Source organism: Panulirus ornatus, chromosome 55 (assembly GCF_036320965.1).
Source record: "Panulirus ornatus isolate Po-2019 chromosome 55, ASM3632096v1, whole genome shotgun sequence".
NCBI lineage: Eukaryota > Metazoa > Arthropoda > Malacostraca > Decapoda > Palinuridae > Panulirus > Panulirus ornatus.
This window is the reverse complement of record NC_092278.1, coordinates 23,861,563-23,888,422: the sequence shown is the minus strand read 5'-3', so window position 1 is coordinate 23,888,422 and position 26,860 is coordinate 23,861,563. Positions and strand designations below refer to the sequence as shown.

At 37.1% G+C, this 26,860-nt stretch overlaps 1 protein-coding gene across 1 annotated transcript in view; it reads right to left on the bottom strand.

Annotated features, from left to right (window-relative positions):
- MED14 (mediator complex subunit 14) overlaps positions 1 to 25,865 on the bottom strand; it is a 47,505-nt gene extending 21,640 nt beyond the window's left edge. Inside the window, exons 1-12 of the mRNA XM_071693160.1 lie at positions 25,580 to 25,865; positions 22,881 to 23,073; positions 21,280 to 21,412; positions 19,189 to 19,330; positions 17,481 to 17,638; positions 15,743 to 15,904; positions 13,675 to 13,806; positions 9,663 to 9,860; positions 9,297 to 9,444; positions 7,089 to 7,296; positions 5,136 to 5,295; positions 2,774 to 2,978 (exon numbers count right to left, since the gene is read on the bottom strand). Coding sequence (XP_071549261.1) covers positions 2,774 to 2,978; positions 5,136 to 5,295; positions 7,089 to 7,296; positions 9,297 to 9,444; positions 9,663 to 9,860; positions 13,675 to 13,806; positions 15,743 to 15,904; positions 17,481 to 17,638; positions 19,189 to 19,330; positions 21,280 to 21,412; positions 22,881 to 23,044 — 1,810 coding nt within the window. The 5' untranslated portion in view covers positions 23,045 to 23,073; positions 25,580 to 25,865. The remainder of the gene's footprint in view (positions 1 to 2,773; positions 2,979 to 5,135; positions 5,296 to 7,088; positions 7,297 to 9,296; positions 9,445 to 9,662; positions 9,861 to 13,674; positions 13,807 to 15,742; positions 15,905 to 17,480; positions 17,639 to 19,188; positions 19,331 to 21,279; positions 21,413 to 22,880; positions 23,074 to 25,579) is intronic.
- Between the last annotated feature and the right edge of the window lie 995 nt (positions 25,866 to 26,860).

Genomic DNA, 26,860 nt, shown 5'->3' with positions numbered 1-26,860 from the left:
GAGAAATACTTAGAAAAGCAAATGGATTTGTATGTAGCATTTATGGATCTGGAGAAGGCATATGATAGAGTTGATAGAGATGCTCTGTGGAAGGTATTAAGAATATATGGTGTGGGAGGAAAGTTGTTAGAAGCAGTGAAAAGTTTTTATCGGGGATGTAAGGCATGTGTACGTGTAGGAAGAGAGGAAAGTACAATTAAAATATAGTATATTAAGCGATAAATATGTCACTGAAATGGGGGCATATCATGAAGTCTGTGGCTGAATGAGACAGTTAGGAGAATGAATCAAATTGGGTTCGCTGAATATACAGTGGATGTGAAACAACTGTATCATGTGTAGAAAAGGGAATGGCTCTGAAGTTATGGATTAAGGTTGCTGAAAGCAAGAAAGTATAGTGTGTGGAGGAGATGGTGAGCAGTATGGGGCAGGGTAGAGTTTCAAAGGAGGTGATTAGTCAGACAAATCTGGAACGAATGTTTTTAAATGCAGAGGAAAAAGTGGGACAGGAAAGAATCGAAGGGACTATGGTGGTGAGGGCATGAAGGTTGGTGATCTTACATGAAATCAAGTGGAAGTAGAAGATATTAAAAGCAACAAATAACTGGGAATGTAAATGAGGAATAGAGTACATGCTAAAGTACTAAGTTAAGAAGGTGAAGTATGAAAGGATTCATGAGGTTACCTTTCTCAGATAATGAATTTTGAGGAGCAAATTGTGTGGTCGACGCTTTATCGATAAGTAACTAAGTTAAGAAGAGATGTGCCTAGGTAAGACAAGAGCATGGTTAACAGAAAAAAGAAGGAATTTAGGCTCACACTAGAAGAATACTGTAGAGATCATCTTTAACGACATACGTAATGTGTCAAAACAGTGAGTTGTGCAAAACGAGGCTGTGTGCCAGTGAAATAAGATGCAGAGTGAAAAATGTAGAGAATGAAGCGCATCCCTACACACTCCCTCTATAGGAGCTGTGAGACATTTCAAAATCCTTCTACATGCTATTATAGGAATCTGGCACCAAAGGGATTAATCAGACTTTCAGATAAAGTTTGTGGCAGTAAAAGGAAAGTGTGGATAATTGGGTATATTGGGAGTTGTGGAGTAGATAGTACAATGGTATGGGGGGGGGGGGTTGGGCCATTTCTTTCGTCTGTTTCCTTGCGCTACCTCGCAAACGCGGGAGACAGCGACAAAGTATAAAAAAAAAAAAAAAAAAAAAAAATATATATATATATATATATATATATATATATATATATATCTACATTTATTTATTTTGCTTTGTCGCTGTCTCCCGCGTTAGAGAGGTAGCGCAAGGAAACAGACGAAAGAATGGCCCAACCCACCCCCATACACATGTATATACAGACACGTCCACACACGCAAATATACATACCTATACATCTCAATGTACACATACATATACACACACAGACATATACATATATACACATGTACAATGAGCTGTCTATAACATGAAGGAAATCACTCCTGAGCGGTAAAGCACCATAAAAGAGTGTGTGCTATGTTTGACACCAGAAGCACTCCAAACATGAACCAATCACATACTTGTAATAACTAGATGGGCATTCCATGGAATGCTGTGCTGCCTGAAGTGCAGAACAGTTAACAGATATGAAATAAAAATGGGATGATAATATACAGTTTGGAAAATATCATAAACAACTGTATTATGGTTCAAGATCAAAGTTGGAATTTCCTTGAAGTATACTGGATTAAGTTCCAGCTGAAACCCTTTCAAAATATGTAGTGTGTGGCAGGAGATGTGAGCATCTATTGGGGCAGTGATAGGTATGTTTAAAGGAGCATTAGTCATGACATTGTTGTATGGATACTGAATCTTCCATCTTAAATGCAAAAGACCAGAAAAAAAAGTGGACATGTTGAAAAAGAAATTCCAAAAGACAATTCATGATGAGGTCATGTGAGGTTGGCTGATCTTACATGAAATCACAGTGTAAGAAAGAAAGATGTGGTAAAAAGCAACAAATAACTGGGAAAGCAGACTAAAATGTTAAAGACTAAAATGTTAAAGACCTAAGTTAACAAGAGTGAAGTATGAAACAAACAAACAGGATCTTCATGTCTTACCCTCTTATCTCCAGATAATGAATTATGAAAAGTCAGCCCAAATGTGCTGCACACTTACACATATTCTAGTGTCATACTATTCATTACACAATGCTGTCCCTGGGTAAGACAAGACTACAATGTGTTAACAAATAAAAAAAAAAGGACTTCAAAGTCTTCTCCACACTAGACAGCCACATATCCTGTTCACACTCATCTTTAACGAGCACCTGTAATGTGTCTAAAAACATTCAGTTGTGCATAAACCACGGCTGTGTGCCTGTGTATCAAATAAGTGCAGAGTGTGACACAAATGTCAAGAGAAAGAAAGAAACAGCATCCCTACACCCTTCCCTCTTATAGGAGCTGTCAGACATTTCAAACATATCCTCTCTACTGCTTATCTAGTAGTGAATCTGGCCAACACAAAGGTATTTAAATGACTTTTCAAATATAAATTTTTGCATGTTAATTAAAGAAAGAGAATGGATAATGTGGGTAAGGGGAGGTTGTGGGAGATAAGAAGATACACAAGGAAAGTTGTTGGAGAAAAAATGACTGGACAAAAAGGATCACAAGTTTAAATATATTTCTTACAACACCACATGATAACAGTTCTAAGATTCATGGAAGCCATTATTTCCACGATCAAAGATTTACATCAAATAAAACACTCACCATCAACTTTGGTAGATGGTCCATGGGTACAAACAAAAGAATCTAGCTTCACAAGATCATAAGCCCGCATGTATGACTTCGGCACAGATGTCTGAACTGTATCATCATTTGGGTTATCTTCAATACTAGCTTGTTTCACAACCATGAAGTATAAATTTTGTTCAACTTCACAAGGGCTTCCTTCTTTTTCACTAAACTCAACAATCTGTAAAGAAAATAAGGTTGGTATTTTAATCAACAGTTTACAAAGCTATGTATTTCCATACAATAAAATAATCAATGGGGATGTTTTGAAGCATATCATTCCATGATTTCAATTACAGGAGGGATTACTCTCAAAATAATAAGCTAATATCTTTCTTCTGATAGTCCTTAAAATTTACAATTTTGGCATTTGCTGAGAAACCCTAGTTCACCTCAGAATCCATTCTGAATTGTTCTCTACATAATAGAAACAAATAATTACATATTATATCCTTTCAAATAATTGAAAATCATATTATCAACTTCTAAAAGCAAGGACAAAATAATGAGCCAATTGTGATCTTTTCTTTGAAAGCTTAACTGATTGTTCCTGATGATAACTCCTATGGCAGAAAAGATGCTCCAAAGAAGCAAGAACGTCCTCAGCAAGGCCGTACATCCTTTCAGCAAATAATGATCCTTAGGAGCCTTGATGAAGGTGACAACTTACTCGTGGTGCAATCACAAGAATGTGCGGTCCAGTAACACCTGAGGATGTATCACTCAGGTGGTTTCTTCGAAGAATGTGTGAGAAATAAAGAAACAAGACTTGTATGTAGTATTTATGGATTCTGATAAAGCATATGGTAAGGTTTAGAGAGATGCTTTGTGCAGCACTACAAATATACAGTGTGGGAGAAAAGCTATTAAAAACAATAAGGAGTTTTTATCAAAAGAATGAGGCAAGTGGTCAAATGGGCAGAGAGGAGGATGAGTGTCTCCATGTGAAGATAGGTCTACGGTAAGGGTGTGTGAAATCATCATGGGAGTTTAATTTATTCATAGATGGGTGGTGAAGAAGGTTATAAAAGAGCCTTGGGAGAGAAACAAGTATACAGTCTGCTGGGGTAGGGAGGCCTGGGAAATGAGTCAGCAGTTGTACAGTCTGTTGGGGTGGGGAGGCCTGGGAAGTGAGTCAGAAGTCGTTTGCAGATGACATGGCACTAGTGGCATATTCGAATGAGAAAACAGACACTGATGTCTGAGTTTGGGAGAGTGTGAGACAAGAGAAAGTAGAAAGTAAATGTGGATAAAAGCAAGGTCATTTGGTTTGAGTGAAGAGAGACAGGTTATCTGAAGTGTGAATTTGAATGAGGAAGTAGAGTTGTTTAGTTACCTGGGAGTATATATGGCAGCGAATGGAACCATGGGAGCTGAAGTGAGTCATAGGTTGGGTGAGGGTAAAAAAGTCCAGGATGCACTGAGGAGTGTGTGGAAAGAGAGGTCACTATCTCTAATGGCAAAGATGGGTTGGACAGAGTACTAGTTCCCTAAGTTCTGTCGGGGCATGGGCCTTTGATATATTTGTAAAGAAGGTTGGTGTGTTGGGAAAGAAATGTGGGAGGACAATATGTGGTGTGAAGAGGGTTGATTGAATATGAAATTATAGGGTAAGATAAAAATGTGGTAATAAGAGAAGTATGTATGAAAGAGTTGAGGAGAGTGTGCTGAAAAGGTTTGGAAATATGGCAAGAATGACTAAGACGGTGCTGTATACAAGTCAAAGGTTTATGGAACAAGAAAAAGAGGGAACTCAAGAAGGAGGTGTAAGATGGAAGGATGGAGTGAAAGATGGTTTGAAGGTTCTGGGTCTAAATGTGCAGACAGGTTAGAGGCTTGAAAGGAACAGAGCAAAATGGAGTGATTTGGTATAGTGGAGATGATGTGATGTCCATGGGTTAAACCAAGGCTGATGAAACAGTTGAGGGAACCACATGGGCCTGGATCACATGGATAAGGGGATGCAGTTTTAGGTCATTACACCTAACAGTTAGGGAATGGACATGAGTGAATGAGATCTTTCTTCATCTCTTCCTGGAACTACCTCATTACTGCGGAAAACAGCAAACAATCATATTCATATCTATTAATATCTTTTCTTTCTTTCTTATCCTGCATTAGCAAGTTAGCACCAGGAACAGATAAGACAGGTTGTATTCACTCACGTCCATTCTCTAGCTGTCACATGCAGTGCATACATACATGTTCACCATTTCTTGAATGAGCTAGGTAAGATGAACAGAAGCCTGAGCCTTTGAGGAAAAGTCCTTGCTTTACCCCTTCCTCAGTTCCTGCTTTTGAAAGTAATACAGGAGGGGGAAATTTCCAGCATACTCACCACAACATACCCAGGATGTTTGTGAAAGGTGATGAAAACTTTATGCTTTCCAAGTCCATTGAGTGGGTGGGAGGTGTAATACATAAGAGGTAAACGTTCATGAGCAGTTGCTGGCAAATGTTGTAATGTCTTCTCAGTTCGACAGAGCATCAACCAGTACCTGCGCCAACCAAGAAAAATAAATTTCTCTTAAAAGCAGTGATATATATATTCAATTCAGAATTTCTTCCTAACTTTTGAAATAAAATTTAAAGTTTTTTCATACTTGTTTGCCATTTCCCACTTTAGCAAGGACATACCAGAATCAAAGAAATGGTCTCATTTGCTCATACCCCTTGTTGTGTACAATGCATTGAAAACACAGTCTTCCATCCACAACCAGATCCCTCCAACTTTTCTGTGGTTACCCTGACCACTTCCTATGCCCTGGTTCACTCCAATGACAACACCTCAACCCTTATATACCACATCACTCCAATTAGTTCCATCCTGTACAAACTTTACAGCCTCCAGTGTGGTCAGTTGGGGAACACTCAGACCTTTTCGACTCCATCCCTTCATCTCCTCTTTGGTCTTCCCTCTCCCTTACTACTCTCAGTTTCTGACTTATAATTCCTCATTTTAAATCTCTCTTCATTCATCCTCTCTTTATATCTAAACTATTTTGGGACAACCTAATCAATCATCTAAATCAAACTACACTCACAACCACATCCATCTCTAACAGTCATTTCTCATAAGATCAACCCACCTTGAGCCAAATAGTGTCCTCTGGCATTTTATTTATTGCATATTCATATATTTACTTTCCTTTGCATACAAGGCTAAAGGCTAGCAAGAAAAAATGCTGTCAAGTCTATTAAACCTTCAAACATTCTCATCTTGGTCCTTATAAAATTGACCTTTCCTCCCACATATTCCTTAAACATGGATTTAACCCTCCAACCACTCATCCACATGCATACAGTACTTGGGTAACCTCCCCACCACTCACTACCCTTTCTAATCTGAGATTTCCTGCCTCAATTCCTTGGCTAAGTTCTAGGAGGAGGTATGAAAGGTGGGCCATATGGGTGTTGAATTCATTCACAGGTAACATAATTCTCAGTTCCCCTCCAGGATTGAGAGAAGGAGCTACTAAACCATTGTATAGATAATATATATGTACATGGGATAGTGATTTTAATAGAATAAAAGCAAAATAAATATCATTCCATTAAAATATATAGTACTAAATAATCAAGATATATAACGCTGTTGGTTGCTATCTATGAAATGATGGTACTGGCACAATTTATTCTTTTACACTGTCTATTTCTCATTTTGTAAGGATAAAATGCTTCTATACAACTTAAAAAATAAAGGGTCATACAAGAGTGGACACTAATAGCCAGTATCAGACCTATTGGTATCAATTATGTAGTGGAAACATTAACTTGTGCCTAGGTCATCTCTAAGCCTAGGTCCTGCTATTCTAGCTGCCCATGCACCCCCTCTCTCATGGTCTCTGCCCTCAGATACTTAAAGCATGTAATATATCATTTCATGAAAATTTGCTCAACAGATAAAGATAAAGACAACTATTTCTGTGGACATATGTACAATATGCCATATTTGGTTAGATTAATACAAGTTTGTCAATTTAAAAAGCTACTTCATATGCCACTTTATGGTCAAAGTGCAAAGTGCTTGCTACCCTCAGGCACAAAAATTTCCTCAATGACTTTCTAGTTTCTACTGATATCAATTTTGCCAGTTAGGTTCTCAGTACTGATCTTCCTAAATCCATTACTTTCACTTGCCCAGTAAGTACACTATTCCTAAGCTTTTTTAGCTTGTCTCTGTTGAGATTTTGAGCTCCAGGATCACACATCAACTTTGTACTTTGAAACTATCTGAAATATACAGCTGTGGTTAAATGATGGAAATGAGCAGAATTAGAACAGAACAAACCTGAGTTCAGAGATCAAGTCATCCACTTTGGACTTGTCATGATTCAGAGCATTTTGTAGGTCAGGAATGATGAGACATTCATCATATTGGGGGACATGAGGTAGGAGCACCCCTGTATGAGTATCTACAGTGATCAAGAGCTGCTCAGAGCGTAGGTTGGGTTGTAGGATAGGCACATGTAGCACTGCAGGAGAGCCACTCAGTTGACCTGAACCAAAATCTTTGCATTAGGCACTGCTATCAAAGGCGGATATTCCTCCTGGGTAGAGAGTAGCACTCTAAAAATATCATAACAAGTATTCAATAAGAGTTCAACTTATGACATAGTATACAATGGCCCAACTTCTAACAACCTAACACATGAGTATGAAACCCCTCTCAATTCCCAAAATAATTTCATCTCCATCTCTTGTTGAATAATAAGCAGACTCAAAGTGATGAAATCAGAAAGATCCTATTTTGGGACAATGGTTGTAACTGCTAACATGTTTTCATCAAGGCCATGCCTAAGGGGGGAAAAAATCTAAGTTTTTCTGAAGAACAAAAGAGGATAATTTTTATAAAACAACTGGTTACAACTGTTACAATAAACACGAGTTGGTAAAGACTTCAGATTTACTCATTATTCTCAAGAGAAAAGGAAACCTCATCAAAGAACACTGAAGTGGCTTCATTACAACAGTACCAGTTTCAACTGACTTTGCACATAATGACATCAATTAACAATCTTATGTTTGAGTTCACAAGCCAAACAGTGCAGAAAAAGACAAAGCAGCACTCCACCCTTGAGTTGCCTTTAACCATATAGTAATTAAGTGATGTAGTTGCTTGCTAAGTGGTGATTGGTCAATCTAATAGTGATGGCACATAAGAAACCAGTTTTAGGGAGTAAAAACTGAATAGTATCTATACAAGAGATAAAAAGAAATAAGAGTTGCTTTACATGGAAATGTGTCAAGCTCTGAGTTCAAACTTGGAAAGACTGAACTAAGAGAAGAATTCAATTTCTTTACTCTCATCTGTCAAGAAGGCATACAGAAATGATGCCTCTCATATGAGAAAACAGTAGTTCATGATCATTTGTACGGCTGTTATCAGTTCTCTACAAACTTTTCTATTTGTACAATAAAAAATTTCCAAAGACAGAAAAGACACTTAGGCAACAGCATGCATCTTTCCTGTAACGAGTGAGCGAACTTGGCAGCCATCAAAAAAATATGAGAACACCAAAAGTTTTGGATTTGATTTGATTTTGTGGTATTTGTAAAGTGTTAAAACCAAATACTTATTAAGCACTTTTTAACAGCAAAAAGATATCTAAAACCTTAAAATAGTTGTATAAAATTACATATTTTGGGTTCCTACTTCCTCTTCTGTAAATATCACTCTTATTAATGGCATTCTTTTTATTCTTATATAAAAAAATTTAGAGAACTTTGAATATTGATCAAATAACTCAGTCTTCTAAGCAGTAACTACATACTTACTTGTAGGGTTACATGGTGTAAAAGTTCTTCACATCTTAAATTCATAAGAAGCTAGCCAGAATTTACATTTAAGCTTTCAACTTTGGTGGACCTTAATGCTTGTAAAGAGTTTTAAAGCACTGAACTTTACAGTTTTATGCCTGCTTAATTGAGTAGTTGCATCTAAATCTAAATTTAACAAAGCAGTTGAGACAGGATGAATGTAGAAGGAGCAGGTTTGAAAGAAATAAAGAAAAGAGAAAAGAGTCATCTTTGGCCACCTTTCAAAAGCATATAATGAAATTCTTTAAAAGTGCTTTTATCTCCTAAAGCAATTAAATCTAACTACTAACTGTGAAGAAAGTATGTTTTCACACTGTACTTCCACCTAATAATGATTTTCATGTGCAAGATCTTTGACAGGTACAGCTAATTAGTGTATAGAAGTCAAAACTTTTAACTGTGCACATCATGTCTACATGCACAAAAATTTAAGAGTTAAACTAATCAAGTCCATCTACACATCTTGCTATGGTGGGAAAGGCAAAAAGGTATACAAAAAATATGTATATATAATACAAAACTCTTTTGTTATTCAAAATTTCATATGTCCAGACTATACATAGGGTTCAGATAGAAAAAACTGACAAAGACTACAAAAATCTTCTGTGATGTACACTAACAAAAAATATTGGTGTATACATACATGAGCCCTCCATCTTGTGAAAAATATACTACCTACATTTTTCAGCATCGACACCAAGCTTGGAATCCATGTCTTGCTTAAGTTCAGAGAGACGAGCTTTTGTCCGCAAATAAATTGTGTGAACCAGAAGTCGCTCAATAGAGAGATGATCAGTGCGTATAGCACGTTCAGCAATTTCTGATTCCTGGAAAAAATTTCAAGGTTGTAATAATACTGGTAATTGATCTAGAAACTCATCAAAGCTTGTCTGCATAATCAAACAATAATTCTTTTGTCAAAACTCAAAAATATATGTTTTAAAAGGGTCATGTCTTTTAAGACTGTAACCTTTACTGTTACAATATAGTTACTATACTGTAAACTGCAAATACTATAACAGCTTAACTGAAAACCATAATATACCTTTGATCCTAAGGAAGGCGTGTGAAGAACTGTAAGTGGTTTGGAAGGCTCAGTTGGGTCAACTTGCACAGTTAATCTATATCCTAGTTGAGCAGACGGGTCACACTGAGTCAGTTCTCTCCAGTATGTCAGCGTCAGAGACCGACCTTGTAGGTACTCTTCAATGCGAATGTGAGTATCAAGTCGATCCTCTAGAAGCTATCAATAAGGAACATTTTCATATGTAACATCAAGAATAACAGAAAAGGGAACTGGTAACAGAATTTAAAAAATTATTAACATGATCTCAAACTCTGTACAAGTGATTCAAGGTTACTCAACACATCTTCCAGGTCATCACACTTCTCAGCACATTCTTTTGTAAGTAATTTTTCTTTCACACTTTGCAATTTCCTTCACAGTGCCAGGAAAAGATGAATGGCCTCGCCTGCTCCCATTCAATCTCTAGCTATTATGAATCATGCATTAAAACCAGAGCCCCCCTGTCCACAGCCAAGCCCTATAGGCCTTTCCATCGTTTCCTCTGACCACTTCATATGCCCTGGTTCAGTCTACTGACTGCATTTCACCACTGTATACCACACTGCACCAAATAACTCTTAACTCAAGCATGCTACAGAAAAACTTCTATTTGTTCAGGCCATGATCATTCAAAAGTATCTTTCATTCCATCCTTCTATCATCTTCTGTCTTTTCCTTCATACATATATGCCCTATTAGCTAATTCTCTCCTCATCCTCTCCTTATGCCCAAACCATTTATGCATACCTTCTTCAGCTTATCTCAAACATACTCTTCTCACTTGCACAAGTGTCTTATCCTTTCATTTCTTACTTGATCTACCCTCTACACACAATGCATTTTGCCCTGACATTTTATTTGCAATAGAACTGCTCTCTTCCATGCATCTTATCTAGGGCTTATGTCTCGCATATATACAACACCCAACACCATATGGACTACCAGTATACTATCAAACATATCCATCTTTGTCCTCATACACAGTGACCTCTCCTGCACAATGTACCCAGGGCCTTAGCTCCATCACCCATCTTATGGTTAAATCTGCTCCCATATTTCCATCCATTCCACAACTACTTCCTGGTGTGTGAAACACTTCTTCCATCTCCAGTCCAACTAAACTCATTTTCCACCGAAACTGTCCCTATTCCCTACTAAACTTACTAACCTCAATTTATTTGTATCAACTCTCAACTTACTCATATCATACACTCTCCCAAACTCAGACAAAAGTATCAGCAACTTCTCATTTGAGTCTGCCATCACAGCCATGATATTAACAAACAGTAACTAACTTACCTTCCAGGCCCACCTACCTCAATAGACTGCATACCCACCTCTTCTTCCAAGATCTTTGCAATTACATCCCTCACCATCTCATCCATGAAGATTAGACAGCTTTGGTGATATCATGCAACCATGTCACAGAACCAACCTCATCTGGAACTACTCACCCTCTTCTCTTCCTACTAACATAAATACCTTACTCTAGATACAAAATTCCCGCTACTTGGAGTAGCTTTCCTCCCAAACTTTATATCTGTAACATCTTTCACAAAGTATCTCTATCAACCCTATCATATGCTTTCTCCTGATCCTTAAATGTCACATCCAAATCATTCTCTTTCTCTAAGTGTCTCTCTCACTAATTCTTCAGAGCAAACATCTGATCAACACATCCTATTTGACTCCTGAAGCCACACTGTCCCTCTCCAGTCCGATGCTCTGTGCATGGCACCATTTTCTCAATCACCTCTCTCACATGCAACTTATCAGGGACACTCACCAATCTTATACCTCTAAATCATGAGCATTCACTTCTGTCCCCCTTGTCTTTACAAAATAATGGCAATATACATGCACCTTTCCTTCAGTCATGCATACAATAAAAATCCTATACCCTCAGCACACAAAACATCATATGGGTATGTCATCAGCTTTAAGCCTCTCTTCTTGAAACTATATTTTTGCAACTTTAAATTCCTGTGACTTGCTTTGAAGAATGTATGTGAGAAATACTTAGAAAAGCAAATGGATTTGTATGTAGCATTTATGGATCTGGAGAAGGCATATGATAAAGTTGATAGAGATGCTCTGTGGAAGGTATTAAGAATATATGGTGTGGGAGGCAATTTGTTAGAAGCAGTGAAAAGTTTTTATCGAGGATGTAAGGCATGTGTACATGTAGGAAGAGAGGAAAGTGATTGGTTCTCAGTGAATGTAGGTTTGCGGCAGGGGTGTGTGGTGTCTCCATGGTTGTTTAATTTGTTTATGGATGGGGTTGTTAGGGAGGTGAATGCAAGAGTTTTGGAAAGAGGGGCAAGTATGAAGTCTGTTGGGGATGAGAGAGCTTGGGAAGTGAGTCAGTTGTTGTTCGCTGATGATACAGCGCTGGTGGCTGATTCATGTGAGAAACTGCAGAAGCTGGTGACTGAGTTTGGTAAAGTGTGTGAAAGAAGAAAGTTAAGAGTAAATGTGAATAAGAGCAAGGTAATTAGGTACAGTAGGGTTGAGGGTCAAGTCAATTGGGAGGTAAGTTTGAATGGAGAAAAACTGGAGGAAGTAAAGTGTTTTAGATATCTGGGAGTGGTTCTGGCAGCGGATGGAACCATGGTAGCGGAAGTGGATCATAGGGTGGGGGAGGGGGCGAAAATCCTGGGAGCCTTGAAGAATGTGTGGAAGTCGAGAACATTATCTCGGAAAGCAAAAATGGGTATGTTTGAAGGAATAGTGGTTCCAACAATGTTGTATGATTGCGAGGCGTGGGCTATGAATAGAGTTGTGTGCAGGAGGATGGATGTGCTGGAAATGAGATGTTTGAGGACAATGTGTGGTGTGAGGTGGTTTGATCGAGTAAGTAACGTAAGGGTAAGAGAGATGTGTGGAAATAAAAAGAGCGTGGTTGAGAGAGCAGAAGAGGGTGTTTTGAAATGGTTTGGGCACATGGAGAGAATGAGTGAGGAAAGATTGACCAAGAGGATATATGTGTCGGAGGTGGAGGGAAAGAGGAGAAGTGGGAGACCAAATTGGGGGTGGAAAGATAGAGTGAAAAAGATTTTGTGTGATCTGGGCCTGAACATGCAGGAGGGTGAAAGGAGGGCAAGGAATAGAGTGAATTAGATCGATGTGGTATACCGGGGTTGACGTGCTGTCAGTGGATTGAATCAGGGCATGTGAAGCGTCTGGGGTAAACCATGGAAAGCTGTGTAGGTATGTATATTTGCGTGTGTGGACGTATGTATATACATGTGTATGGGGGTGGGTTGGGCCATTTCTTTCGTCTGTTTCCTTGCGCTACCTCGCAAACGTGGGAGACAGCGAAAAAAAAAAAAAATGAATAAAGGCATACAGTGTGAATTGTGTGCATGGGTATATATGTATGTGTCTGTGTGTGTATATAGATGTGTACATTGAGATGTATAGGTATGTATATTTGCGTGTGTGGACGTGTATGTATACACATTTGTATGGGGGTGGGTTGGGCCATTTCTTTCGTCTGTTTCCTTGCGCTACCTCACAAACGCGGGAGACAGCGACAAAGCAAAATAAAAAAATAAAAAATATATACAATATCACCCAGTTGAGAGCTTCATAAGCTCACTTGACAAATTCCTACAAATTATTGGCAGCCAATCAAGTTTTGAAGCGCAACAAGGCAGCTTAGGCCGAGACCAAGCTCTCGAGGTAAATGAAACTCGACAATGTTATAAGGCATGGCATGGTAAGGTTGATTATGTGATCATATTAATACTAGCACCAAGAATGGATGAAGGCAAGCAAGTATGAATATGTACATGTGGGTATATGTCTAAGTATGTGTATGTATATATATGTGCATGTATGGGCATTTATGTATATATATATGGGTACATGAGTGGATGGGTCATTCTTCTTCTGTTTCCTGGCGCTACCTCGCTGATGCAGAAAACAGCGATTAAGTGTAACAATAAGAATAATAATAATCAATACTAGTAAAACAAGAATAACTTACCTTCTGGGTCTGAGCAAACAAGACTTCAAGCTGTAATGACTGACAGAAGGAATGCAGCACCATGTAAGTCTCATGAAGAGGGTTGGGATTGTCTTGCAGCCTTGACTGAATTAACTGATGAATGAATGCAATCTAAGTGGAAAGAAAAACATACAAATATTACTATATGGATAAATGCTTTTCTTGCCTAAGCAAGGAAACAACTGGAATAAAAAAGCAATTGGAATAAACAAACATCTTCCTTATTTGCATACATTCACCCTCTAGCTCTCATGTGCAATATACTAAAACCAACAATTATCATCCACAGCCAAGCCCCACAGACATAAGCCCTGGTTCAGTCCACTGACACACATCATCCTCTCCCTATATACCAAGCTGATCCAAATAATTCTACCCCATGCATGCACATCACCCTTCTGAATGTTCAGACCCTAATACCCCAGGGCCTCCATACTCAATGATCTTATATCCTTGTTGGTCTTTTCCTATCCAATGATCTCTCCCCTTCTGACATGTGGATACAGGTATGTACAGGTACAACTCTTTTGACCCTCTTGTTTGTGACAGGGAATTCAAGTAAAAAATGTCTAATACCTGTTTCTATTCATAAGTTTTTAACTATTCAATTACTTTTCTTCTACATCAAAAGACATTTTCCTAAAGGCTTACCTTAATCCTTTTCCTTATTTTCTTAGATCTGCATAATTTCAGAGTAACCTGTAGCATAGTCCAACAAATGCTTTCATAAAAAAATACTAACAAAGGGAATCGATATATCAGAACTGGAGTGAGCACAGCGAAGTAAGATACTGAGGAGGAAATAGATGGAAGGAATAAAATGAGATTTGTAGTGAACATCTGAGAGAGAATAAGTAATTCGTTGGATAGGGAGACTGGAGTGATGTATATGAGGAGAGGGGAGCAATAGGCTGAAGTAGGGCATATCAAATGATCAAGGCAAATTGCAGAGCAGTCTCTGAGGTTTGGATGTGGATGATGATTATTCTTTCAGAACACTGTACATGATTGCTGAAGGCTAGACATGTGATAACGAAACCACTGTGTTTCCCTATTGCTCATGCTATTCTGTAACGGCAGAAGAGGCATTGTAAAAAAAAAACGTTTATACAAAACTATAACAAATGAATTTTCTGCCTTCATGCATCTACAGAGACCCAATACCACTGCAGAACAATCAATTATGAGACAGTGAAAATGAGCTTTTTCTACCAATACTTAACCATTTAGCAATGGAATTACTTTCTAGCTGCATTGCAGAGGAGTGTAAATTCTCCAATAAGATATGAAAATGGTAACTGGTCCTTTTTCTCTACTCTCCTATCATGGCAAAACCATAAAGTTTCCATATATGGCATCAATTTTACTTTAAAACAACATCAAACTGTAGGGGAAAATATTACAGTAAAGGAAGAAAATGAAAATAAATCATTCATGGCCTGATGCCTGCAAAATTACCTAAAATTCCTCAAATGTAACAGACTTCTTGCCTTTTATAATCATGAACTAACTGTATATGGTGAGGAAGAAAATCGGAAGTGCTGAATATAAAGGGGCATTAAGCAGCCCTGTGTTGCCAGCTCATGAGCACTCATCAAACATATATCATACTATTGTATACCTTTATTTATGCATTAGAATACATAAGATGCAATTATGCAGCACACATTAACATTATAACTAACATAACTTACCAGAATTTTGGCAAAAACAATGAAAACTTAAATAAACAATGAATGTATCACCATGCAGGTGGCAGCGGCAGCACTGACTGATGAAAGAATCATTGTTTTGACTGGACCTTAAATTTGGCATGATTACATGATAGTGGGGTAGATCAGGAATAACTGACTGAGATTTACATGGACAAAAAGTCCTCACCGGGCTCCTTCCTCCGTGACTTATTTTCAAAGGCAATAGTAGTGGAGGAGAGGATTTCCAGTCTCCTATACCTATCCCTCAACTCTTGACACAGAAGAGATATATGAGAAGTATTCTGTCTGTCATGCCTAGGAATAAAAATGGTAAATTCTAAAATTCAACATACCTGCATCTGATGTACTAGTGGCTTTCCATCCCCAGTTTCCTTGTCTTCTACAAGAATTTCAATCTCAAGGAGTCTCCATGGTTCAGTTGGTGCATCTCCCATTAGAGTCAGACTAACTTCAAATTCATGTTCAACAGTGAACCTTACTCGACCATTTTCAATCTAAAAAAATATGAAGGAAAAGTTTATTTCTCCACAAAACATGACTCTCAAGTTGTCAAGATATATATATATGTGCTATGTGTGACCAGCACACACCTTTTTGGCATTATATTCAGCTAATGGCAAAAAAATAAAAACCTGAAAGTTCATCCAAACAACTAGTGGAAGGCCTGCAGCTCACTACACTTGTGCCAAACTCTTGACCATAAAGTTTGTAGGTGCTACCTCACTCCGGATATACTCACAACGTAAGAAGCAGGAAAGTTTGATGGAAGACACCATGTCACAAAAAGGGAGACAAAGCATTCTACAAAATGACGTAGAAAGTCCAAATGAAAGGCGAAGGGTCTATGCTGGTTGCCTGGCACTAACAATGATTTTCTCTCATTAACGGTTACCTTCAACTATCCTTTACTCTTACACTTTTTAGAAGCTTTTGTTACTCCTGTTCTGTAATCCTTTATAGGCAAACTAACGTGCAGCATCTATGAACACCTTTATAGGCAAACTAACGTGCAGCATCTATGAACAATCATTTGGCTCATCATAATTACATTCTTAGTTGTCTTTTGAGTCTCCAGTTGTGCTAGTTCCTCACTAATTCCTTTTTTGTAAAACTGAATACCTAAATGTTTTAAAATGAAACTCAGTGTTTAGCTTATTTCAAATAATCAAAAACTCGACAATGTTTTATGTATAACACTGCCACAAATTTGGGCTCGCCCACAATCCCAATATACACAAAATGGCATAAGCAATGAGTGTGCTTTAATTATACATCTCTGTTTCATTGATGGATAACAGAAGGTGTAGATAGCGAGGCCAGCATCATTAATGTACAATATGTGGATAAACATCCTGTTATAGCCTACCATTTGTGGCCAGATCTTAATAACCAGTTACTAATATCTTCACCAGCTTCATCGCTAGACCACCCATTCTACAGGAAATGAGCAATATCAATCAAATGAATGGCAAACTTTATCACATTAGAAGGCTGACTAATCAAAGTTTTGCAAAGTACCAATACAATCCATTCATCTATAAATAGTGTTAAAATAGTGTTAAAGAACTCTGGGAATTCAATTATGCCCTTACTAGCTTGATTTTAATGGAAGGCTGCTAACTGATAATTTATCATCAAACCTTTTCTCAAACAATCAGCAATTAAAATAATTTTAGCTGCTTTTCTAGAATCAAAGTGTTTTTTTGCATAAGACTGTTAATATTACTGCTTCTTTCTCTTTCACTTTGCAGGCTAGGCTGAATCATCAAGTGACACCATATTATCCATTCAGAAAATACTACTTTTGCATACAATCACAAATTATTCCTCTGGCATCTTCACCAGAATCTATAAATCAAATCGATTCTTTCACACCATCTCTTCCAGTCAGCATCTTGTACCTTTATCAATGTATATCTTCTTGGCAAGTGTAGCAGGACAGTATTTAGACCTCATGATTTCAGGCATCCCTGCCCTTTTTTCCTGGCCTGCATGTATAAGGCTGGGTACCCAAGTTTGGCATACACAGAGAAAAGTTACAAATAAAAACTGCTTATCTTCCTTACTCACCCTGCTTGTTCTCATTTGTGGTGGAAGTTCTGATGTTACTAAACGATGCTGAATGATTTGCTCCAAACGGGTTAAAGTCTGCTTACGCTCCATAGGGGTTATAGGTTCAGGAAGAAGAATACGCTGACGGATAGTTAGTGGTAACCTATCATATGACCCTGAAACAAAGTTGATGAAGCCAGACATAAACACATACATAACTTATCTGTTACACATACATACATACACAGAGGCACTACTACACTCTGCCTGTTCGTGGTTATGCTGTGAGCGAGTTACATTTGGCATGGTTCTTTTGTTAAAGCACTATTTTGTCGAAGAAATTCTTACTCTAGAAGAACCCATCCTTTCCCTGCTACTGATGAAAGCAAAGCCTTGAAGCTGAGAAAACCCATGATAAGCAGATTTTGAAATACCGGTTTAGATGTATGCATTTTCAGTGCCTTGCTTTTACCAAAACATCCTATCTTTCTATATCTCTGACATCTGGTCCCATCTGGAACTCCCTCAAAGGGGTGGCCACAACATTACAAGTCTCCATAAATAATGCAATCTAGTGCTGCTTCTTAGCCTTTAGAGCCTCACCCTTTACAGGCCACTGGCAGAGGGCAACTCTAGCGTAGTGTTAAAACAGCCAAAACTGGGAATACTGGTTTCTGGGAATGGGAACTGAAACTTAAACCCTCTGACAATGGAAGCCTAAGTTTGCTTAGCAAGACCATATTAAATGATCTTTTCCAGGAACACACCCCATTTTTATCAAGGGAGACTTCTACAGTAATCAAACCTAAATGTTGTACTTGCACCTTTCTGAATTGATGTTTTACATGAATGTCATTGAATAAGTGCAGAAATGACAAAGTATAAGATTTTGTGGTTAATAATGTGTGATTATGAAAAATGGCAGTGAACTGAAGGAATGATGCCAGTGCATGACTGTCCCACAAATCATGGCTTTTCCTACTCTTACGGAAGATCAAACTGTTCATCTAACTTGATTTTATTCTTGAATGTTCACTTAAAATGTTCAAAACATTAAATCTTACTGAAACTTTTACTAATTAAGAAATCAATTACTCTCATCAAAATCTCCTACAGGAGGAATAGCATTACACAGATAGTGAATCTAAGACAAAATCTGGTATAACAATTTTTTTTTCTTTCTTTCTTTCTTTCAAACTATTCGCCATTTCCCGCGTTAGCGAGGTAGCGTTAAGAACAGAGGACTGGGCCTTTTTTGGAATTTTTTTTTCATTCCAGTCATTTTTCACGAACAGAATGTTCTCTATTGCCACTGTTTCTCTTCATAACATTTGAATATTATCTGCTTTCATGATCTGCTATAACTAATTCAAAAGTAAAAATACATGAACTATCAAACAAAGATAAATTTCCACCAAACATGTACTGGACTGACTTGATCAATTCATTAAACACGTGAAAATCGACATCTTTAAAAAACAATATATCTCTATCACCTTGGGCTTTCAAAAGTAAATCATCAATAGTTATACCTCTATCTCCTACCATGGCATCCTCCCATGCAAAAATGATAAGCATGTAACAGCAATAAAGAATGCACACCTAATTTCACTTGACACTGTACTTAAGCTAATGTCTCACAAGTTGTATATATTAGACATCAACGCAGCATCATAGTAAACATTAAATTTTCAGATTTCACAGAAGAGGTATCTACAAAACTTACCTGTAGTAAGAGTCTCAACAGCTGCAGGGATGTGGAAATGTGGAAGGCGAGCACGGACCAAGTTTTCTTTGGTCATGTGATACAACTTGTCTGCTGTATCTGTGAAGAGGTTATTCTGTTTCTCCAGCAGGTTCATTATGTGCTGGAAGTAACAGAGTAATGTAAAATGTATTATGTTTAATTCATTACCAGGCCAACACATAGGAAGTTATGTCTGATTTCTATTTTTTTCTACTTTTGTATACCAGTCTATCAATTCATGAAGGAAAATTTTCTATTCTATATTTTGCTCATCTGAGTAGTAGTCTATATAATTTTGCCTGATGTTAAAGGATCAAAGGTGTAAAGGTTATAGGAAGAGGGAAAGCAAAACAAAAGAAGAGAATTCAAGTTTTGCTGCATGAGGAAAGAAGAAAATACCATAACCCTTAATCCTCATGTGGATGGTCTCCAAGCAGATATTATGTGAAGAAGAGGCTAGCAAACTGTTAGGTCAGTGGCTGAAATAGTACCTGCAAAACAAAGAGAAGGAAACAAGATTATGGTAGTGGGAAGGGATGACTGAAGAGTAGCAATAAAGTAAGAGTTAATAAGAAGGAAGGTTTCTGATACCACTCTGGCTAAAATACTCTCCAAAGTTTAGAGACATCACACTATGCATGTTTATGTTACTTAAGGGATGGATTAATATCTGATAATGAGAAATGAGTGACTTTTAAAACTGAGATGCTGCACAGGTCCAAATGAAGGAAAAATCATTTAGTGCATGTAAACAATGAATATAGCAGTAATGAGGGGAGTTTAGTGATATGAAGTGTATTTTCTGTCATATGATACAACTCCTCTGTGAAATGTCTATAATAGTCACCCTTCATCCTGCATGCTAAAGGGCACCCTAGTTGTCATCTGAAGTCAAGTTACTAGCAATTTTATGTCCATCAAACTTATCATTACACAAAAGAAATGGGCCAGTCCCAGCAGGTATGAGAGAATCAGTGATCAGTATGTGGTATCAGTGATTTTGCAGGGAAATCATCTTAATGTTACAGATTTGGGAAACAACTTGGTCTAAGCATGCTAAATGGATTTTCTTTTTAAGAAGGTACGAATAAATATGAAATGCATATATGAGCTGAAGGATTTCTTGCTGATGTTTCCTTCTAAAATTACGGTGCATCTTATATGCCAGAAAATAAGAGTGGTATTGTTAACAAAGTACAAAAGAATACTAGAAGTTGAAAAACTTCACATATGAAGAATAGAAATATGGTGTACGCCAGGACAAATCCTAACAGACACCAACGCAAACAGAAATGGTTCTATCATCAATTACTGTGATGAAATAAATGAAAAGGAATCTATTTATCAAAGAACTTACATTAACAGAAATGCCAAATAAAGGAAGTCTAGTTTGCATAAAACTGTCACATTGTAAATGCCTTGACAAAAGATTCACCTGTTATGAACCTTTAAGATACCTTTACTGTCATCTGACGATTCTTACAGAAGGGTTCCCAAAGTCACATGATGATTTAACTTTTCCCATCTCTGCTTAATCATCCAGCTGATCTATCATACCATTTGTAGTCCACAAAGATCTCTTCCAAAGCCAGGAAGGCATAATTATAATGGCAGTGTTCAGATAACTTATCTTTATGGGAAGGAATAAGTAACTGATAAAGAAAAGGAAGAGAGCAGATGATAGAAGAGACTCTTAAGAAATATTAATGCTGATAATATACAAACTGAGGTTAAGCCATCAACCATGGTCATATTCGAAAAAAAAGTGGAAATTAGTTTGCGGAGCAATGGGGAAAAGCCAAAGAAAGAAAGGAAGAAATCAATCAATGTATGGCGACGGCACCACTTGATGCACTCCTGAGGCTTTCATGATATCTTTTCAATCAAAAGCTGATGTAAGGCTAGCTCTACTATTACTGTGCAACCCCCAGCTCACTTTCAAGGATTAAAGAAAAAGGGGAGAAAGAAAAAAGGGAAGAATTCAGTGAAGTTAATCTTTATTTACGTGTGTATGCAGACATCAAGTAAGTCTTATACACAGGCTGTAAGATAACTAAACCTAGAACTTACACAGCACTTGTCGACTTTAGAAGCACTTGCTGCCCACTTGACCAGTGCCAGGAGGCGTACATACAGCTGTCTCGTTTTCTGAGCATACTGAACTATGTCCACTTTTTTCTCCATGTCACTCTTTCTTGGCAAACTGATAAAACAAAAAGGGCATTATATTCTATTGTATATTATAAATGATACCAAATTTCAGTATTCTTTGTTAACACTTCATATGCATTCTTTTAAGCTGATAACATCTGTTTTCAGCAAAAGAGCACAGTAAAGATGACATGATGCAATCCAATGCTCATTCATCCTTACATCCTTATATACTACGAGATTTCATCCATGTCAAAGTTACATAGTGAAAAGAAAAGGGTGACTTAAAAGTAGATGAGATTAGATTCAATGGAAGAACCACCTAGATGAAATGTGTTAATCACAAGGGTAAATACCAGATTTAATCACTATGTGCTACGACCTTGGGTTAGGCTAACCTTCCTCACTTGGTAGGTATCATCCTCTAAAACATGTAAAGGTCTAAAGAATGGCTTTTAATATGTTCCTTTCAAATCTAAAATCAATTTTTGTGATGTTGCTATAACATAAACCATTTTGCTTCCTTAACTTTTCTAGAAAAGCATTATACCTACACAGCAGGCACATTCATGTCCAAAAATCAAATGATGAGCTTCTCTATTTAGAATTTGCAATATCGTTAAAAAACTTGGATTTATCTTCAAGCCTCTCATGAATTTTAAAGAATCCAAAATTTCTGCAAGAAAAAAATTATGAGATGTCAGATTTCTTACCAGAAAGAAACTATACAGTTAATTTTCCAGTGGACCTATAGAGCATAGCCATGATCAAAATTTCACTCAGTCAACTGAGCTATCATCTTTTATCAAAGAGGCTGGTATCTACTGTCTCAGTAACATAATACTATAATGTATTATGAAATTATAAGTTATATCCCATCTCATGCAGCCATTCATGGAATGCACTGACTGATGAGTAAGTGCTCTTAGTAAATGCTCACAATGTAGACTAAATAATGCTTGATGACAATAACAAAAATATTTTATCAACAACTTGTACATCATTCATAACCATACTTAATCTACAACTTGTCTGAAGGTAAAATCAACAATAGGGCAACAATCAGAGCAAAACTGGATTGATTTTCAATCATTCAACAAATGTTGCTTCATAAGTCAACTCGTAAAGTTTTCAACAGTGAATTCTAAGAGTTCCTCCAAATCATACCTCCTTAGCTTGGCTGGCTGTGTGGGTCATCCAGGCCTATAACCAGATGCCATAAAGTCTGATTAAAGATACATCTACAACAACCACCAGGTCAAACACAAATATGCTAATGTGTGAATGATCCCTTCAAATTTTCTCACTGATAATCAATGAATATACCAAGACATACCATGTGAAAGGATAATGACATAGCGTTTCCTAAAACTTATACATACTATTCTTATTGAAAAACTTTTCATGTTTTTTTTCTGATCAGGGTTTTCAGTCAAAATTTCCGATAATAAAACAAAATGAATTAAATGCAGATTCTACTTAAGCAATTGTAAACTTGAAAAACAAAGAGGGTTACTTACATTTCTGCCAAGTTTAGCAGGTCAGAATATGTCCTCTGGTTAATGTACTGAATGAGAACACCAAGTGATATTGTTCCCATCTGGCCTCCTACAGACCCCACAGTATCTATGGGGCCTGCACCACTCCCACTCTCCAGTGGAGTTGGTGTTGGAGAGGGTGTCATTCTGATTTGGTTGATGACACCTTAACTATCTGAAAGTCAACACATAATTAGAAAAAAAAAAAGGTCAACCAAGGAGTAATAAAAGTAAAGTGAGGCTTAACATCAATGCTTAATCCTTTAAGTCCCAACTGCCAACAGATTATGACAGATCAGCAAGGGTATGAACCACCAAACATATTGAATTTTCCTACCAGCATTAAAAGGAACCATTTGTTCCTTTACCAACTAGAGGCAAATGCAGATGTCAGATATCACCATGAAGTAGCATAGAGAAATATCCACATGGCCCGGTTACCCAGAAAAGAAAGAAAAAAAATGGTGGGAGGGTGCTACACACATGGATTTAGATGACAGCAGCCATGTCATATCTGGATATATCAAGAGACCATGCCTCAATCTCCATGAAGGGTTAGTTAAATGATGGACTCCTTAGGAGCGAGTCCTAGACAAGACTGTACTCCATTCCATCCACTGATAATGACACAGCCTTGTCGATGATGACTTTTCACTCATGGTGCAATCGCCAGCGGGCTAACTCTGGTATTATGATACTTTACTGAAACATTCCCAGACACAAAACACAATGAAAACACTATGGTAACTAACAGCAAACAGTGGCATAAAAAATAAGACCAACATAACAATCAATGTACAACACAAACTACACAATCATTCTAAGTCACACTACTTTCTACTAAGGAAGAAGCCTCTCTTACTATGGTAAGCTTAGCTCAACAAGCACTGTAAGATATTTCACTGAAGGTGATCTCTAACCAAGTTCATCAGACATGCGGGTGATTGTACAAAACAAATACAAAATCATGAAAAAATCTGAATATTAACTTCAGGTAGACACTAAAGGCAAAACATACAAAAACTGAAAACATACAATATGGCAGGCTGTATCAGTTACCACCAAAATGCAACTGTGTAGTTTCAGAATATGTTCATGTATCAATACAGTGATGAAACCATATGAAACAGTTTGCTTCCCTTAGTGGAACACTTGATTACATGTAGGTCTTAGTTTCATATATTGTTACCAACCATAAAAGTTTCACAAAAATGGTGAGGACTCTGAAACAGAAACTGGAGTACATGGCACATAACCTAACCTATCCCAGCCCATGCAGTGTTTAAAAACTACCAATCTTGGTAAGAGTGGTATAAGTACATAATCACTGAATTACTTCCAGTGATGATACTAGGAAACAGATGATTCACTTTACAAAATCATTCCAGACACATAAGTAAGTTCCTTAATATATCAATAAATGTACACAAATAAACTAAACATTTAACCCAATTCCTACTGTTTGACCTTTTGCAAAGAGAAATGCAATGGCAATAAAATCCCGGTTTTAACACAATTTTTCATCCAATTTTGTATTCCCTTCTTTTTTTTTAAACTGGAAGTTATATGTACAAAATTGTCATTTTTGTTTGTGAAACTTTTCCCTATCTAAATAGTATATCTTATAATCAAAATTCTATGCAGGATTTTTCAAACTTCATTTTACATCAGAGAAAGTTTATTTACCAGACACTGTCTCATGACCACGACTTCTTGACCTTTTGGCCAACAACTGTTCATTATCCACCCAAAATGGCTTTAAATGTTACTGTCAATTGCCAATCTCAGTCCTAGATCACCAAGATGAATATCAGGGCTTTTAAGAATAAGAGAAGAGAAAAGCAATGATGCAGGCTTGCATGGCTCAAACATATGCTCCACGTGGGTAGACAGTAGTTTCCCAGGGACACCTGGGACAACCAACACGAGTGGAATGTAGTAATGAGGTTAACCACCAAAACATTACGGAGAATAAGTAGGTAGAGTGTTGTCCTTTGATAGTGACTGAAAATACTGGAAATTTTCGGGTAAGATAAATAACTTCATGGCACAAAAGGCACAAATGCGGGAAAACGTAAAATCATATTTCAAAACACGAGAACCTACAAAAACTTTCCACATCATTCCGTAAGGGCAGAACTGATTTCTACCTTATTTTTATATGTCTGCATTTGTGGTTATGCTATAAGCTAGGTTTTAATATCAGAATACAAATCTCACTGACCATTACACTAAAGAATCCATCATCTACCTACTACTGAAGCTGCAGGAACCCCTGTAAAGGGATTCTTGTTGTAGTAATAATAATGAATACCATTACATAACCTTTCCTAATACTGCTTTATTAATGATGCTGGATTGGGCATATTGTTCTACATCAAACTCTGCAACTTTTTGCATTCTTATACATAACACTAACACTAATCAATAAAATCACCAAGTACCCTAAAACAATTTCAGAGTGTGGCTTAATTGCTGTTTATCAATAAAGAAAACAAACTAGTCTGCATAATACGGTACGACCCACTGGAGCCCACTTATGGCAAGGAAACAACTACAAATTTTCGTCGATTTCTAAAGCGAAATTCACCGTGCCCTTTCTTTACACTTACCCCTGGTTCTATTTTAATATTCATTTATTGTTAAGTCGAGTCTGTACAGAGAACTTGACCCCTCTTTACCTGTTCAGTGTTCGCCCTCGAGAAGTCCTTTCACTGTCCTGCACTGGACGAACATTTTGAACAGTGAGGCAGCGAACAAGGCTACCCGCTTACGGTATGCTTCTCCTGGTTTATTTGCACAGTTCACAAGAAGTTTGGCTAGTTCCGGCGCCTTCACATGACTTGTGATTGTCTTAAACGTAAAATTTCCCTCATACCTCGGCCTCTAAGATCACGTCACTTGTACTCTACACCGCCACTATAGTAAACATCAACACTCCACTTTTAGTTATCTAAAAAAAAAAAATATATATCTATATATATATATATATATATATATATATATATATATATAAATACAGATTAAAGGTTTTAGGCTTATAACAAACAATAACATTCTGATGATTAATGTATTTTTCAATATAAGTTTGTATTCGAATTTTACACTAATATGTCCAATAAAATTACCAAACGTTAGGTTTTAAGATTTAATCAAACTTTGAAAAACCATAGTCTGTGTCAAAATCTTATTGTGTCATTGTGTCTTTCTAATGAAAAAAACAAGAAGTGGTAATAGATATAATGATATATATCATTTAGTTCTGCAGAAACTCCTTCCGGCATTTTCAGTAGTTATCAAGCGAGCGACCCCAGGCAACGACCATCCTGAACAAGTGACACCAGAAGCAACGCATAATGTGCATTTGTTCACAAATGTCCATGACCAACAAAAAGAGAGCTATTATTCTGTAAGGAATATGTTCTAAAAAAATATTTTTACCCCAAGATGTCTTCGAATATCTTTAGACAGTTGGATTTGATTTGTAGATAGAAATAACTGTTCAGCCTTGATATATATCAATTAGAGCTAAACTGAACTATACCAACCCAAAAGGAAATTTTCAGTGTTAGACTGAATAATGTAGAGAAACTGGAGGCCTTGTGGCCATGTAATTTCCGATGAGCTGCATATTTCAGAGGATTTTTGTGCTTCGTGTTTTAGAAAGAATTCACAACTGAATCTAGATGATGTAAACTAGTGTTTAGGAATTTAGATTTATACAAGAAAAGGAAGATCCAGGCACAGTAAACACCGTGTGGATCTTTACAGGAATAAGACAGGCCAGGGTGATCACAAATGGGGTAAAAATATGTGCTATGCAGTACTATTTTGCTGTTCGCTAGCTGGATGAAATATGGACGTATAACCTTTTTTGCAAATCTATTCATGTTGTTGAATACAAACGAGTATTCATTAAAGCATTATTTCACTGATGATGTTTAAAGAATTTGGATATGTCA